This window comes from Diceros bicornis, chromosome 38, assembly GCF_020826845.1.
Source record: "Diceros bicornis minor isolate mBicDic1 chromosome 38, mDicBic1.mat.cur, whole genome shotgun sequence".
NCBI classification, from domain to species: domain Eukaryota; kingdom Metazoa; phylum Chordata; class Mammalia; order Perissodactyla; family Rhinocerotidae; genus Diceros; species Diceros bicornis.
The window spans coordinates 4,206,290-4,223,302 of NC_080777.1; the positions used below are offsets into that span (position 1 = coordinate 4,206,290).

At 39.8% G+C, this 17,013-nt stretch overlaps 1 protein-coding gene across 3 annotated transcripts in view; it reads left to right on the plus strand.

Moving 5' to 3' along the window:
- Window positions 1-17,013, plus strand: part of RGS7 (regulator of G protein signaling 7) — a 514,737-nt gene that overhangs the window by 461,478 nt on the left and 36,246 nt on the right. For all 3 annotated transcript variants that reach the window (XM_058533555.1, XM_058533554.1, XM_058533556.1), the window contains one exon: window positions 13,210-13,284. In XM_058533555.1, the coding sequence (XP_058389538.1) occupies window positions 13,210-13,284 (75 nt within the window). The remainder of the gene's footprint in view (window positions 1-13,209; window positions 13,285-17,013) is intronic.

A 17,013-nucleotide genomic window follows, 5' to 3' on the forward strand; every position in this document is an offset into this window, starting at 1 on the left:
TTACTCGCTTGTTTATTCAATATGATATCTGGCCTTAAGTTGCTAATATTTCTTTGTTTTTTGCTTTTCTTCTATTCAATGTAATTCAACCTGTTTGTTTTTAATTAGCAACTTCCTCAAATCTTGATAATGTGAGAGCATGGAGGAAAGACCCAACCCTTCTTTACCTCAAGTTATACTGCTAATAATAATAGCAGCTGACATGCGCTTCATGTCCTCTGTGCCTCAGGAATGATGCTAATCCCTTACACACGTTCCTTCTTACAACGATGAGTTTGGTACTATCACTCTTACCTTCACTATGTAAGAGGAGACACCACGGCTTAGAGAGGTTGCTTCAGTCTTCCAAGAATATGCAGCCCAAGATCTTAACTATTTTGTAGTCATGACATTTTGTTCTTTTTATATTTGAGTAACATTTTTAAAAAGTGGCATAACCCTTTAAACACGTGACTTTTTCAAAGATTCCCTACATTCTAAATGCACCTCAGACGGGACTATTTTAGGGGAAAGCATGCTGCCCATTGCAACATGCATTCAAGCTAAGGTTAAACGACTTGCCATACAAGCTGTCAGAAGAAATCATGAATTGGGAGCTAGGTTTGACCATACTATTGATGCCTTCTTTCAGTGTGCAAGTCTTGGATATTATGCTTCAGTAAAAATTAGGTTCATAGTGACTGACCTGTGTAGTTTATAAAATATTTATGAAAATCAAATTAGGTAATGGCTATGGTTGGAAAATGACAAAGAACTCCATGATATAAGAGCTATTATTACTATCTTTATTTTTTTATGGCTTTACATCTTGAATGCGGATTTTTTTTCATAGGGGGTTTTAATCTTAAATTCCATAATACAGAGCAATGGAGAACAGTGATATCACAATGAGTCCTTTGGCAATTAAGCTTTTTTATTTTATATCTACAACTCACATTTTATTTTAATTTAACTTTTTTGAGGTAATGTTGGTTTATAACATTATATAAAGTTCAAGCATACATCATTATATTTCGGTTTCTGTGTAGACTACATCATGTTCATTACCCAAAGACTAATTACCATCCGTCACCATACACAAGTGCCCTTTTACCCCTTTTGCCCTCTTCCCTCCCCTCTCCCCTCTGGTAACCATCAGTCTAATCTCTGTCTCTATGTGGTGGTTTGTTGTGGTGGTGCTAAGAATACTTAACGTGAGATCAGATCTAGAGCTTATTCATCTTCCTTAACTCAAATGTTATGTCTCTGTTTAGCAGCTCCCTATTTCCCCTTCCTCCCAGCCCCTGGCAACCACCATTCCACTCTTTGATCCTGTGAATTATCCTATATTAGATACCTCATAATAATGGAATCATATAGTATTTGTCTTTCTGTGACTGGCTTATTTCACTTAGCATAATGTCCTCAATGTTCATCCATGTTGTTACGTATTGTAAAATTTCATCCTTTTTTAAGGCTGAATAGTATTCTATTGTATGTATTTACCACAACGTTTTTATCCATTCTTTTGTCAATGGACATTTAGGTTGTTTCCACATCTTGATAATGATGAATAGTGCTGCAGTGAACACAGGAGTGCTAATATCTCTTCGAGATTCTGATTTCAGTTCTTTTAGGTAAATACCCAGAAGTGGGATTCCTAGGTCATATGCTTGTTCTGTTTTTAATGTTTTGAGGAACCTTCATACTGTTTTCCATAATGGCCGCACTCTTTTGCATTCCCACTAACAGTGTGCAAGGGTTCCAATCTCTAACAACGAACTATCTGAGGAGGGAATTAGGAAAACAATCCCATTTAAAATCAGCAGAAATAAAGAATAAAATACTTAGGAATGAACTTAACTAAGAAGGTGAATGACTTGTGTATTAAAAACTACAAAACGTTGATGAAAGAAATTAAACGAGACACAAACAAATGGAAAGACATCGCGTATTCATGAATTGGATGACTTGGTAGTGTTAAAACACACGTTTTTTGAAAACCCAAAACTGATTCATGAGATGTGCTGTTGTGTCATATGTTGTTTTATCTTAACTCTGCTGTGCCCGTGCACATCCAGGTGAGGAAAATGCACAGGGGCACAGCTTTTGTTTGTCCTCAGATGTTTGTAGGTCAAAATGGAGACGACTTGAAACAAAATTACAAATGCAGGCACAGAGGAGCTTGCTCTGTCCTCATCTTGCCTTCTCTGAAGCTGAGCATTTGTAAATTCCCAGTTCCTCCTGTTTTTTAAGCACCCAACCCCCATAAAATCTGGAAGCAATGTGCTATCAGCGATTTATACTTATCAACCGATAGACTAATTATATTGCAAGGGGGAAAATGTTTGAGCTAAATTTTCCTGTACCAAAAATGTGTCTTTTAAGCCTAACTGAAGAATTAAATCATATATTTCCTGTTTAATACATGTATGATAATAATGATAGGTGATAACCAATTGGCTTGGAGGTTAAGTTATAGGTACCAATATTCTCAAGCACACACACACACATACACCAAAGAGCAGTAAACACTCATTTTGTATCTTTAACATGAGCAATGTTCAGAAAAAAACAATAATTTTGTAAAATCTATGATTTGTCTCATTCATTCACTTATTCATTCAGTAAACATTCATTAAGCATCTACCAAGTACCAGGAAATTTCGGTCTCTGGCGACAGATATTAAACAAGACAGACAAAGTTCCTGTATTTGAGGAACTTGTCTTTCAGTGAAGAAAGACAGAGTAAACAAACAAATATGATATACAAGAACATTCCGGGTGGAGATAAGTGCTCTGATAAATATGCAAACAAGGCGATGTGATTGGGAGGGATGGGGGCTATTTTAGGCCAAGCAGTCAAGTAAGGCCTCTCTGAGACCCGAATGGCAAGCGTCAACTGTACCATACCTGGGGAAGGGGTGGAAGCTAATACAAAGGAAAGAAGCTGGCACATTCGAGGAACAGAAAGAGGGCAATGAGGTTGGAGTGAAGTGACTAAGGGCAAAGAGGTAACAAGTGGGGCTGGAAAGGCAGACAGAGGCTGTTGACACAGCACCTTGTAGAAGATGGCAAAGGGTTTGCCTCTTATCCCAAGAGTGATGAGAAGTGTTCGGAGGTTTGAAGGGGAGAGTAACGATATAGCTGTGGTTTTAAAAGGTCACTCTGGCTGCTCTGCAGAGAATACCTTGGGGATAGAGTGGAGAAAGCAAGACAGGAATGATGAAGACAAATCAGATCCAGGTGGGAGATAATGGCAGCAGGGACAAGAGGGATAGCAGTGAGGATGGGGAGAAGCAGATAAATTTAGGATGTGTTTGGAGGTGAAGTTCCCAAGACTTGCTGATGAATCAGATGTGGGAAGTAAGGGAACGAGAGGAGTCAGTGATGACTCCCAGCTCGTGGCTTGAATATCTTGATGGATGGTGATGGCATTTACTGAAAGGGGGAGAGCTGAGCAAGGAGTAGGTTGGAGACGAGAGAAATTAAGAGTTCTGGTTTGGACATTGTTTGCTCTTTTTGCGAAACTGGACTAAAACTGGTACTGGGTCTGGAAGGCTTTTCCCACAAGAGTCTGGGTGTAGAGCAGAGCACATCATTATTCACTTTCAGGAGTTGAAGGAGATACTGCCTTGGAATGCTGCCCAGTCACTCACTTCAGTTAGCCTTTCTTCCCACCCACAGAGCACAGAATGAATTTCCAGCTCCCATTCTTCATGTCACTCCCATCTTAGAACTCCAGATAAATGTTTGATGTCATCTACTCTGATCCACTTAATTAGCTTGTATAATATTTATGTCCTCATAAGTTTTCCAAAAGATATTATGACAACTTGTCTACATTTCATGTGTCACAGTTTTTATACTTCCTACCTCCTATAGCCGAAAATCTAATTCTATCCAAAACTCAGCCAAGAAATAAACTCCAAAAGTCTTAACCAAAGAAACTGTTAAAACCCCCACACTCTAACTCGCATTCTTTGATTGGTTCATTTGCTAAAATGTAAGACACTGTGTGAAACTAACATTTGTATGGTTTCCTGACCACTGACAGAACCCAAGTAACAAATTAGAGGATGATGGGGTGGTGCTGGAGGCAAGGATGCAGAGAGCAGCAAAAGTGATAACTGACAGGGAGAAGGCAGAGGCACTCTAAAAGTGGCATAGAATGGTGTAAAAGCTCAAAAAATATTAAGAGTTAGGGCCATCTAGCCACAGAGGCATTACTGTCTTAATAACAGCAAAATAAGTGTTGTTCCCTGTAATGACCTTGAATCAACAAGATCGCATTCCTTTGTATATAACTGTGTGAGAATGCAGGGATGTGTGGGAATTATTTTAGGTCTCTTTCCTAATGGTGAAAATAAAATAGTTTTGACTCTAACTGATAAATAGGTAATCTGGAAGATAACTTTATGTGAGTCTCTCTTTTTTGACACCACTGGATAAATAAAATACTTAACTTTTTCTACTTTTGGAAATTAAGTTTAATGCAACAGAGCGTGTCTTTGAAATTGAGCTTCTTTATAGCAGTCTTGCTAAGCCGAGGTGTGTGTTACAGGCAGCCTTTCTCTGTCTGGCCTGTAAGGGGGAGTACACATCTTTTCCATTCAGGAACATATGACTTAGGAGCCTCCCAGATCTGTTGTAATGCAAGGCTGTTGAATTCAAGGCTGTGATTGTAATTCAAGGCCAATTCCAATATACGATGATTTTCATGAACTTACTTGTCATTTTGTAGTTGTCCCATTGTTATCCATTATAACAATCATCATAAACCTTTTGAACTTACTGTGAGTTATTTATACTATTAGGAATTTTATTTGGTTCTCTTCACTTGTTACAGCACATCATTAAATCACCACTACTAACAATAGTAATATCTACAAAATTAAAAATTATTTTCATCAATTCAGTAACTGATCCATTCTCCTACTTTTTGGCTCTTAACTTTCATGCTGGGGAATTTGCATTGCCATCAGAGATCTAGTCTAGGTTTTATTCCTTCATTCCTACATTTGAAAAATACCTTAAGAGTTATAGTCAAAATTTTAAAGTGCCCCAAATCCCGGGACTCCCCAGTGTATGGCAAGTTGGAGCGTGTGTGTTAAATCTAAGAGGGGTCTTTTTGAAAGGGGGTTTTTTTTGAAAATCTTTGCATGTCCTCAAATTGCAACCAGCATTTTGTAAGTAAAAAAAAAATCATAGAAAGAGAGGGAGATCAGTCACTCGTGTGCATGGCAGGCAAGTGTAATAGAAAAGAAATGTCCATACCCCTCTGCCTCAGGCCTCTGTCTCTTCCTCAAAGAGCTCATATTTTATTCAAGGTAGGTATGACAACTCAGCCTCTACTCAGCGATTTTTTTTATTCCAAAGCAGTTCTAGCTGGGAATATTTTAAGTATTTTGAAGCTGAACATGAAACATGAGCGGTGCCAGTGATCACAAAGAAGCTATAGGCAAAATTACTCGTTAAAGTCCTCTCAGTAGCTTCCTGAGAACTGTGACGGTCTGTTCATACTGTGCCTGCATGACAACTGCTGGTCTATAAAAAGGGAATATCATGGAAGGATGAACAGACAGCTCCTAGATGTTAAGTGGAACTGGTCTAATTTCAACCAGAGCAGATTAGGAGAATGTGGTAGGACTCACTGGAGAAGAACTTGTGGAAGTGTAGCAGAGGCTCTGAGTAATGGGAGGCTACTCCACCGGGCTCTCGGTAATTGACCGTCAGATGTTAATGTTGCACCTTCAGTGAGATGTTAATATTGCCAATGACAATGCAAAAGGGCAAAGACACAAAAGGACGGGCCAGTGACAGATTATTGTACAAGGATTTATGTTGGAAATATTCTGTGTCATGAATCTGGATAGCCACTGCATAAGAGCTCCCTCCAGTTGGAGAATTCAGCACATACTAAAATTGAATGTAAATACCGTCCAGGAGCCATCCTTGATTCCCCTCTTTGTTTGCATTTGTTTCTCTCCCAGGCTTCCTTGTCTCGGTAAATGACACACCTCACCCTGTCGCCATAACTAGAAGTCATCGTTGACTATTCTCTTCCCTCCGCATGCTCCTTGACCCAATCCATCAGCAAGTTTTATTGATTCTAGCTTCAAAATATATTCCAAATCCAACACTTCTCACCACCTCTGATGCTGAGGTGCAGATTCCATCACCATCATCTCTTGCCTAGATTATTGCAATAACCTTCTAACTGGTCTCCTTGCTCCCCCTTTTGCCCTGACCCCACTGTGATAATTCACTCCTAAGGTACTCACTACTCCTGAGTGAGCTTTCTGTTAATAGACTTTATTTTTTAGAGCACTTTGAGGTTCACAGCAAAAGTGAGCAGAAAGTACAGGTAGTTCCCATATACCCCCTGCCTCCATACTCACACAGACTCCCCCACTATCAACATTATTCACCAGAGTGGTACCTTTGTTGCAATGGATGAACCTACATTGACACATCATTGTCACCCTGAGTCCATAGTTTAATTAGGGTTCATTCTTGGTGTATGTTCTGTGGGTTTGAACAAATGTATAATGAAATCTATCCACAATTATAGTATCGTACTGAAGAGTTACACTGCCCTAAAAATCCTCTGTGCTCCACCTGTTCATCCCTCCCTCTCCTCAACCCCTGACAACCACTGATCTTTTTACTGTCTCCATAGTTTTGCCTTTTCCAGAATGTCATATAGCTGGAATCCTACAATGTGTAGCCTTTTCAGATTGGCTTCTTTCACTTAGTAATATGCATTCAAGTTTCCTCCTTGTCTTTTCATGGCTTAATAGCTCATTTCTTTTTAGCCCTGAATAATATTCCATTGTCTGGATGTAGAACAGTTTATTTATCCATTTACCTACTGAAGAACATCAAGTTTTGGCTGTTATGATACAGCTGCAATAAACATCCATGTGCAGGTTTTTTTGAGGACATAATTTTCAACTCTTTTGGATAAATACTAAGAAGTACAATTGCTGGATCACATGGTAAGAGTATGTTTAGTTTTGTAAGAAGCTGCCAAACTGTCTTCCAAAGTGGCTGCACCATTCTGCATTCCCACCAACAATGAATGAGAGTTCTTGTTGCTCCAAATGCTCTCTAGCATATGGTGGTGTCAATGTTGCAGATTTGGGCTGTTCTAATAGATGTGTAGTGGTATTTCATTATTGTTTTAATTTGAAATTCTATAATGACATATGATGTAGAACCTCTCTTCATATACTCATTTGCCATATGTATATCTTCTTCGGTGAGGTGTGTATTCAGATCTTTTACCCATTTTTTTAATTGGGTTGTTCATTTCCTTATTACTGAGTTTTAAGAGTTCTTCATATATTTTGGATAACACTCCTTTATGAGGTATGTCATTTGCAAATATTTTCTCCCAGTCTGTAGCTTGTCTTCTCAACCTCTTGACAGTATCGTTCATAGAGCAGAAGTTTTTAATTTTAATGAAGTCCAACTTATCCATGATCTCTTTCATGGATTATGCCTTTCATGTTGTATCTAAAAAGTCGTGACCAAGCTCAAAGTCACCTAGATTTTCTCCTATGTTGTCTTCCAGGAGTTTTATAGTTTAACATTTTACATTTAGGTCTATGATCCATTTTGAGTTAGTTTTGGTGAAGGGCTTAGTGAGTTTTTAAAATATAAATCATACCACGTCGCTTGCCTGTTTAAAACCTTCCAGTGATTTCCACTTATGTTTAGGATTAAACCAAAGAACTTACCATGGTCTACAATTTCTACCTAACCTAACCACCTTCCACAGCTCCAAGCTGTCATGGTGCATTTCCCTCCCCTCTGCTACAGTATCTTCCCTTCTGCCTCTTGATATTCGGAATTCATTCATGGCATACATTGAAGCAGGATTACATAACCAAGAATCTGTAGCCAGCAAATAAGATTGAGTAGGATCAAATGAATAAATATTATAGAAGAGGGTGAATGGGAAGAATTCCAGGGTAATTGCCTCAAACAACTTCCTTAGTTTGTATGTAGCACTTAGTAAGTGGATAGGTCAGCAGGGCTGAAAAGATCAGAGGCTAAATCAATTGGCAACTGCCCAAGAACAGAAAGAAAAGCTTTAATTGGACCTTAAAAAAATATATCCTGAAATTGAACACTTTAAAATCTGTAATCACTTTACAGAAGGGTAAGGAATCATTCTAACTGAGGTACAATACATTGCAAATTAAATTTTTAAAGCTTGTACTGTGTTACAAAAGGACAGGTCTTTTTCAATAATTTAATTGTATTTGAACCAATAATTATATATATTCAAAACTGCCATTTTCCTAGAATCGTCTTTTTTAAAAATTTCCAGGAGTATGCATCTCTCTGTCATCTCTCTGTGTCACCTCATTCTTATATCTCTGTTCATTCGTCATCTAGGAGATGGTTTTGCCTGGTTACACATCAGCTGTGGTGATTGAATGTAAAGGGACTGTTTCCCATTACTGTCTCCTAGTGCTGCTCTCACTGAAGAGTCCTTAAACGTTCTCCCAAGTGGTCCTGAACACAAGTGTGCATTCTGCTACGACTAGTAAAAATGCATTATGCCACGAGAGGAACTAAATGGTATTTAAATTCTTGTAAATAAAATATCTAATAATGAAACCAAGAATTCCACCTCCTGCTTCACAACTCATTAAGACACTTATGTGAACACTATGGCAGTAATATTTCTCAATAATATGTTTCTTTTGCTCCTTCAGGAATGGATTCCAAGGCATTCATTTCTAGTTTAATAAGTAGTATTATAGTAATGTTACAACACAGCTTAGTTCTGCTGAACATAGATTCGACTTTGAATCGCTAGAAATAACTTATGATTCTTTTCTAGGCCAATGTAAATACCACTTAATTATTCCTTAAATCCAATAATACTATGTACTTATTGTATCTGGCGAATAGCACGTACTTGAACATTTTTATTGAATGCCGACTTGGTAATGGTAATGTTATTTATATCTTATTGGGAAAATATGTTCAGTAGTGCAGAAAACCAATTTATGCACATTTCCCGTGAATCTGGTGCCAGCTAGTGGTACATATTATATGTGCTTCAAAAACATAACTGCCTTCTTTAAATAACCAAGGACAGCATGGTCTTTTGGGGATCAAAATTGCTTAAAAACAAAATTTTTAAAAATACTGATCTGCCATGCTGGTGAAAACCAACAGAACCTGCATAAGAATGGATGTATGAAATGTTTTCTTGTTGTGTAACACCCTGGGCCAACTTCTCAGCTCTGTGTTCCCACCTTGTGATGATTCACATGTCTGTCATCCTTATTATATTAGGAGATCACTGAGGTGTGGATCATGCCTTCATTTCGGTATCTCGCCGTTGATCACAAGATCTGACAGTTAGATGCAGAAATAAATATTTCTTGAATAAATAAAAAAAAAATTCCACAAAGTATTGCCATATGACTTTCCCCACAGTGCCTGATTTCTGGGTTGTTTCATGAGTTATTGAAACTAGGTCTTGACCTTAATTATTCGGAAATACGGTAGACAACTTTGGGCTTCTTAGCTTTTCCAGTCTTCAAGAATCCCCTATTCAAGGTAGATATCAGAGATCTGTTTAACCATTAGCCACACCAAGAGGCTGTTTAGAAATAAAAGGAAGCTGGAGAGCCACTGAGACACGCAGCCTTGGTCCAGTTTATTATTTTAACTGTTTAGCCATTAGGAACAAATTTTGAACTGGCAGATTTTATTTGCCTGGGATTAGAGCAGAGTTATGGAACACTGTCTTAGGGTGCAGACTCTAATAATGTTTACTGTTAGGATTATTGCCTTCTTATTAATTTGCTGATTAATGGTGTTAATAATTGGTTTAAATAGGACTTTAGACGTCTGCTAATGACTCATTGATTAAATTTAAAAGGCCATAGTGGGCCGGCCCCGTGGCTTAGCGGTTAGGTGCTCGCGCTCCGCTGCTGGCGGCCCGCGTTCGGATCCCGGGCGCGCACCGACGCACCGCTTCTCCAGCCATGCTGAGGCTGCGTCCCACATACAGCAACTAGAAGGATGTGCAGCTATGACATACAACTATCTACTGGGGCTTTGGGGGAAAAATAAATAACTAAAATTATAAAACAAACAAACAAAAATTTAAAAGGCCATAATCTTTTAACTTTGAGGATGAAAATTCTAATTCTCATTGGGACTGCAGTCAGATATGTCCCTAAGAGAGGGGAAAAAAATCTTTCCAACTTCGTGCCTTCAGTGGTTGACACAATTTCTGGGGCCATTTGTCAATGATACCTTGTATAAAGTAAGATCGATTTAGAATTTCAGCTTATTATGGAAGGAGCTTTCAAGTTCAATTAGTTCAGACTCCTCAGATGTGTAAAGAAAATACATTTTCTGTATTTTCCATAATTGGTCTATTTTCCTCTGAAACCCACTTGAAGGATAGGTTTCAATGTGTGTGCTTGGCAGGATGCAATCATTTAAATCACCCGTTAGATAACTCAGTCACTTTTGGATAAATGATCACCCTTTCGCTTTTCTTCCACCACTTTCCTCCTGCTATGGGTAACAGTTTGGGATATACAGGTTTTGTTGTTACGTGATCTCCTGCAGTGGCAGATAAGGGCCAAGCGTCAACACGGCTGCTTCTGGCTCCTTGCTGATTTCTGCTTTAGACACGTTGGTGGGGTCTGTTCCCAGGACTGCTACCATGAGGGTACCGTCTCATTTCCTGGCACTCACTGCTGGCGTTTGTGTTCCAGACATTTGCTCCCAGCATAAAATCCCTGCACACTGTGGCCTTTGTCCCAGCCTCAGGCTCCCATCCACCTGCTAATCCTTTCAGAACCTCTGTGCCGTTTACTACCGGGGCGTGCAACAAAGTCTGCCTCCCTTGCCTGCTGCATACGAGCCTTGGGAAGCATAATTTAAGGCTCATCTTTCCTGCCCACTCCTGTCCTACTATAAGGAATCATGTTGGCTATGATCACATGTGGGGCTTCTTCTAGGTGAATGGGGCCACCAGCCCACCCCCACAGTCACAGGCTCCCTCATACTTGCTTGGGCCTTTCTATCACTCCATCCACCCCCCTTGGGGTTTCTACCCAGAGGAGAAAAATGGGATACCTGCTGAGCTCTGCATCTTACCTTTATTTCTCTTTTTCTCCAGGTCATGGAAGGACATGCCTTCCCTTTCCTGTATATCAGATCCTCCTTATCCCCACCCCTTAATATGTAGAAGAAAGTTTCTATGATCTATCTTGCCATCCTTGGCTCTTGATATGTCAGTAAGAATTTCAGTGCCTCCCCTTCTCTAATGGACTCAGGCTTGGGGGTGGAAGGCTGCAAGGAAATGGAAATTTAGTAGGAAATGAGAACACATTGGTTTAATGTTTTCATAACATTATCTTTGCTACCTCTAGATCGATAGTTGTGAATCTTGGATACATGTTAAAATCACTTGGGTCTTTTAAAAAATACTGATGCCTAGATCAGCCACAAAAAAATTAAATCAGAATATCAGATATTGATCAATCTAATGCTGGGGGAGTTTAAGTGAATTACTCAGTGTCGGTAACTAAATATGTCCCACCCAGGTGGGTGTTCTTCCTTCCTCCTATACTGCCAATCAAACCGTGGTGCTAAACCAGCTACTCCTATTTCTAAATAGATGTGCACACCAAATTTATAATTTGTTTAATGTTTTAATACAGTGTGTGTGTGTGATTGATATATATATATATATTTCACATGTAACCCATGGAGAAAAAAAATCAAGAAAACATGCTTTCCTCATTGACTTCTTTATCCCTTACAATATTATGGTGAAGTTTTGTCACAATGGCTGTGCTACCAGGAGAGAGCTCTTTAAGGAAATACCAAGAGAGAATCCCCTTGTTTGCCAGCGGTTGTGGAGAACAGCTTATTTCTTGAATCACACCAGTGCTGCCTTTTGCCCTTCCCCCCAACCCAATCCCAACTCCTCGAGAGCCTTTGTCCACCTTCATAGTTTCTCTGGAGCCACTGTCAAGGCTATCTCATGTTTTAATGATCTTGCAATCCGAGGGGGTAATACAAAGAGAAATTGAGCAGAGATGTACAACGTAGTACTTTTTCCTAGTACCAGAGATCCCTACAGCCTGTACCAAAACTTGAAAGGACAGGAAACACCATCTATGTAACTGCTAATTTTCAGTCACTCTTAAAGGGTAAGTGATATCTAAGGACCTTTCCAGAAATAAGATCCCATGTACATTTGAATCTCCTTTCTTCTATTTCCTGATTCATATTCTCTCTCCCCCACCTCCTCTCTCTCTTCCCTCTCCTTTCTTGTCTTCCCTTTCTCCCTCCCTCCTTCTTCCTTCTTCTCTCTCTCTCTCTTTTCTTCCTCCCTACCTCCTCCCCTCTCCTCCTCTAAATACAAAAGAAGCTTTAGAGCTCTCTGTTTCTTTGCAACAGAACAATAAATCAGGCAAAATGATACTCCTGTGGTTGTCAGAGAGCCAGGAGCTCACACTTTTCCTTCAACTGACTCTGTTTTAAAGGGGTTCACCTGCCTGAGGGAAAGGAAAAAAGAAAAGTCAGGAATTTCTGGGGAGAAGCATGGCATATTGATTGCCAGTTCCTTTCTTCATCTTCCTCATTTGAACCACAACCTCCATTGCACATTGTGTCTGTGGTAAGCAAATATTCCCAGTCACAAGATTTCATGAATCACTGCAAGAAAAATTCATTCTCAGATTTGAGCTAGCTCCAATGATTGTAGTTGGGGACTTGGGAAGTTCCCAAGTTGAGAAGAAGCAACTGTCTAATAGCAGTGTCCCCTCATATAGAGAGGGTACACTCGGAGTGAGGCAGTGTGCAGGTATCAGCTGGGGCTAACACCCCATTTGGTCTCTGGATACCATTACTCTAAGTCACTGTTAAGTTAGCAACTACTAATATCAACACCCACTTTCACATGCAAAGCCCACGCGTTTCTTTGTCTGTTTTTCCTAGAAGTTATTAGAGAATGGTATGTGAAGTCCTTCATATGCAAAGAATAAGACAGTGCAATATGTTTTATTACTGGCTACTGCTGACAGAAGTGGATGTGGCCATTTAGAAAGAGCTGTCAGTGACTCATATCATCACAGCATTTGCTCAGGTTCTGGAGAGCAAGTCCTTAACGCACTGATCCAAAACTTCACACCCAAAGACTCCTTTGTCTCTCTGTTTTTCCATTTCCAGCCTGGATGTGTAAATACCACCGAAGTGGACATTAAGAAGTCATCCAGAATGAGAAACCCACACAAAACACGGAAGGTAAAATCGACATTTGTTGTGCTGATCTTGGTAATGAGTTGCACTATTTAGAGGATGTCAGTCATAAAAAACTTTTCTCCCACTTCATGGAGTATCTTCTAGTATCTTCCCTGTTTTTCCTTGTCATTTGACTAGAAGAAAATCTGGGAGTTCAAGCCCTGGTCTTCTGTCAGTCCCTCTCTCTTGAGGAAATAGTCCCATCCTGATTCTCCATGCCCAGGTCCCAAGGCACGCAGGGGGCTGTGACAGAACCGGTTCCAACAGGAGGGGAGTGAGGATGCTGAGGACCCCTCCTCTCTCCATCAGAGAAGAGTCATCAGCAGAGAAAGGCATCTCTTTCAGATCCCAGACGATGAGGAACAGTAGATGGAGATTATCTGAGAAGAAGTGATACTGATGAGAGAAGGGCATTTTTAGAGAAAATTCTAAGGAAAAATGGGCATCCTAAAGATGTTTAACTACAGGTATGAGGACCCCCTTTTAACCTCAGAATTTTGTGACACAGCCATGAGATAGGAGGTGTATTTTTGGTGTCTGTTATGTGAGAGAATACATAACAAAAAAAAGCTACCCAGAATTCAGAGACATTTTAAATAGTCTTTTGAAAACCTATAGCGGGGTAGTACCTACATATTTTTTAAAGTAACGTGTACACATAAAAGGCATTTTTATTCATTCCGTAAAAGATGCTTGATACACATAAGAATTTCCATCCCGTAGCATCACTCTGAGGACACAACCTAAGATTGGCACCACTGGATTAAAGCATTCCGCAGAGTTCAAGACCTTCTTTCCTATGGCTTTCTCCTTATGTAGCGATAGCGTTTTCCAGGGTATGTGACCCTGTAGTAGGCACTGAACATTTTTTCGTAGTCTTATTTCTTGTCGTCTTTGTCTTCCATCCCTAATAACATAAGCATCATGTTCAAAGGCCCCAATATGGTCCAGGTACCTTTTCTTTCTTTTAAGGCAGTTTACCTTGATGTTAGGAAAAGTGCCAGAAAACCCATTCAGATGCGGGGCTCAAAAGCTTTTGCCCCCAAGAACTCTGTGAGAGAAAAAGGCAAAGCCAGACCAAAGCAAGCCTGTCTCTGGCGACAGACCCTACTCAGTTCCTTTCATCCTCTGCTCACGGCACATCCTGAGCACACCGGGGACTAGCTTTCTGGAACAAGCTTCAAAAATGCAATCAGCTCTCCAAAAAGGGCATTAAGGCATCTCTCATACTTTGAATTTTGAAGAGTTACTCTACACAAATACCTTAATTTGTGTCAATTTTCCCCAGCAGACACCAACTGAGATATGCTCAGATTCGGAAGAGAAAGTGTATGGATTATGGAGAGAGAACTCAAGATAGTAGAGTGATCATTTACACTTTCTTTTTGACCCTGTGCTCCGGGTTGATATCTCACCCGAGCTTCACATGGCATCATTCTTTCTGAAAGTTTGAAGAGCGTTAGTTGACACTGTTGCTGTCCACGTACCATCAGCCCTCATTTAACGATGGAAGAACATGAGGCGTAGCAAGGTGAAGTGCTGTGAAGAGGTGGAATCGTTGAGCTCTATTTGTCCAGGTTGCAGCCTAATTTCCTGGGAATCAATAGTGGTAGAAGTACAGGGCTAACTGCAGAGCTATTTAGCACTAAAATCACCAGAGAAAAACAAAAGTTCTGAAGAACACTGTGGCAAGTAGTCTGCGTGTGCTTGTCTCCAACAATTGGAGAATACTGATTTTCTCACCTTTTGATAAATATAGCTTCTCATAGTCAGAAGTGTTGAATTGGCTAGAATCTTCACGAATAATGTTCTTTTACATACAAGATTACAGGACTCTAAGCCACATACTGGTTTATTTTTGGAATTATTCCCACTGCTACTTGGGCTCCTACTTGGTTAGGAACTGGAATGATCCATTCAATCGGTGGATTTGACAAGTCTCTGCTTTATGCCAGGCATGTCCTGGCTTTAGGTATAAGTGGTAAATGGGAGAGCCATGAACTTGTTCCCACAACTCTAATGAGAATGGGCACATTGAACAAGCAGACAAACAAACGTCTATACATATATATAATTACATAATTTTGTTAAGTGTTATATATTAGTCTGCTTGGGCTACCATAACAAAAGACCACAGACTGGGTGGCTTACACAGTAGGAATTTATTTTCTCATAGATCTGGATACCAGAAGTCTAAAATCAAAGTGCTGGCAAATTCAGTTCCCAGTGAAAGCTCCCTTCCTGGCTTGTAGACAGCCACCTTCTTGCCGTGTCCTCACGTGGCAGAGAGAGAGAGAGCTCTGGTGTCTCTTCCAGCTCCGTAGGACTAGAATCCCACCCTCTGACCTCACTTAACCTTGATTCCCTCTTTAAAGACCCCATCTCCAAACACAGTCACAATTGGTGGTTAGGGCTTCAACATCTGAATTTTGGAGGAACGCAACTCAGCAACATGCTATTAAGGGAATTTAAGTGGTTTGTGGTTTGTGGTTCTAAATTGCCCCATCATTTATCAATGAATTACTTGACAACAAGGAGTAAACTGTTCCATCCTCCTCTGAGGGTGTCACAGCTCTGTCCCCGTGGAGTAGGCACTTTTGTGGGATGGCAAGCCCTACACAGAAGTGGCGAGGCCAGCCTACCGCCTCTAGAAACTGCCTTTGCCTTCTGCTGTTAGCTGGGCTGCGTCCTTTGCTCCTTCTCTTAGCTGTGTGATCACCTTCTGTCTTATATTGCAGCTGGTAAGGAAGTGGAACCCCTGGACCCTACTTCATCATTGAAAACAGATACTGCCCTTAGAAAGAGAACTGCTGTTCATTTTTGGGGCGTTCAGTTGTAATAATATTTCTTGTGACTATATGTCATAACAAGAATAAAGGACCCAGTAAACCCTAACACAATAATCTAGCTTATGTACCTAAAGAATATCAGGGTTTGGAATGTTATATATTTATATATTCAACTATTCATATTCAACTATGTTAATAGTTGAATTTCAAACGTGTTTATCAAATATGTGAAGAGAAGGCTTAGATGTCTATCTAATTTGAGATATTTTTAAGTATTTGGGATTAGTCAATTTTTAAATCTTTTTAAATCTGTCTTTACTAAAGTACAAAAAAACAATAGGTCATATGTATTTCCTGAAGTCTCTATGAAGGAATGATAATGTGGCAGAGCCAGAAAGAAATCAGCATAATTTAGGCAAATTTTAAGGGGCACTGTGTGCCTTATTTTCTTCAGTCTGTTTCTAAAATTTTAACTATAATAGGTCAGGCTGTGTATTCTCCAAGGTTCTCCAGAGAAACAGAACCAACAGGATGGAGAGATAGAGGGAGAGATAAAGAGAGAGATTTATTTTAAGGAATTGGCTCACATGATTGTAGAGGCTTGGCGAGACCAAAGTCTGATGGGGTAGGCCAGCAGACTAGGGATTAACTGCTCTCTACTGACAGAATTTCCTCTTGCTTGGAAGAAGTCTATCTTTTGTTCTATTCAGGCCCTCAACTGATTGCATAAGGCCCACCCACATTATGGAGGGCAATCTGCTTTACTCAAAGTCCACTGATTTAAATGTTAATCTTATCAAAAAACATCCTCACAGAAACACCCAGAATAATGTTTGATCAAATATCGAAGCACTGTGGCCCAACCAAGTGGACACATAAAATTAACCATCACAGGTTGGACCCTTCTGTATGATAATAACTAGAGGGATCCAAGAAAAACACA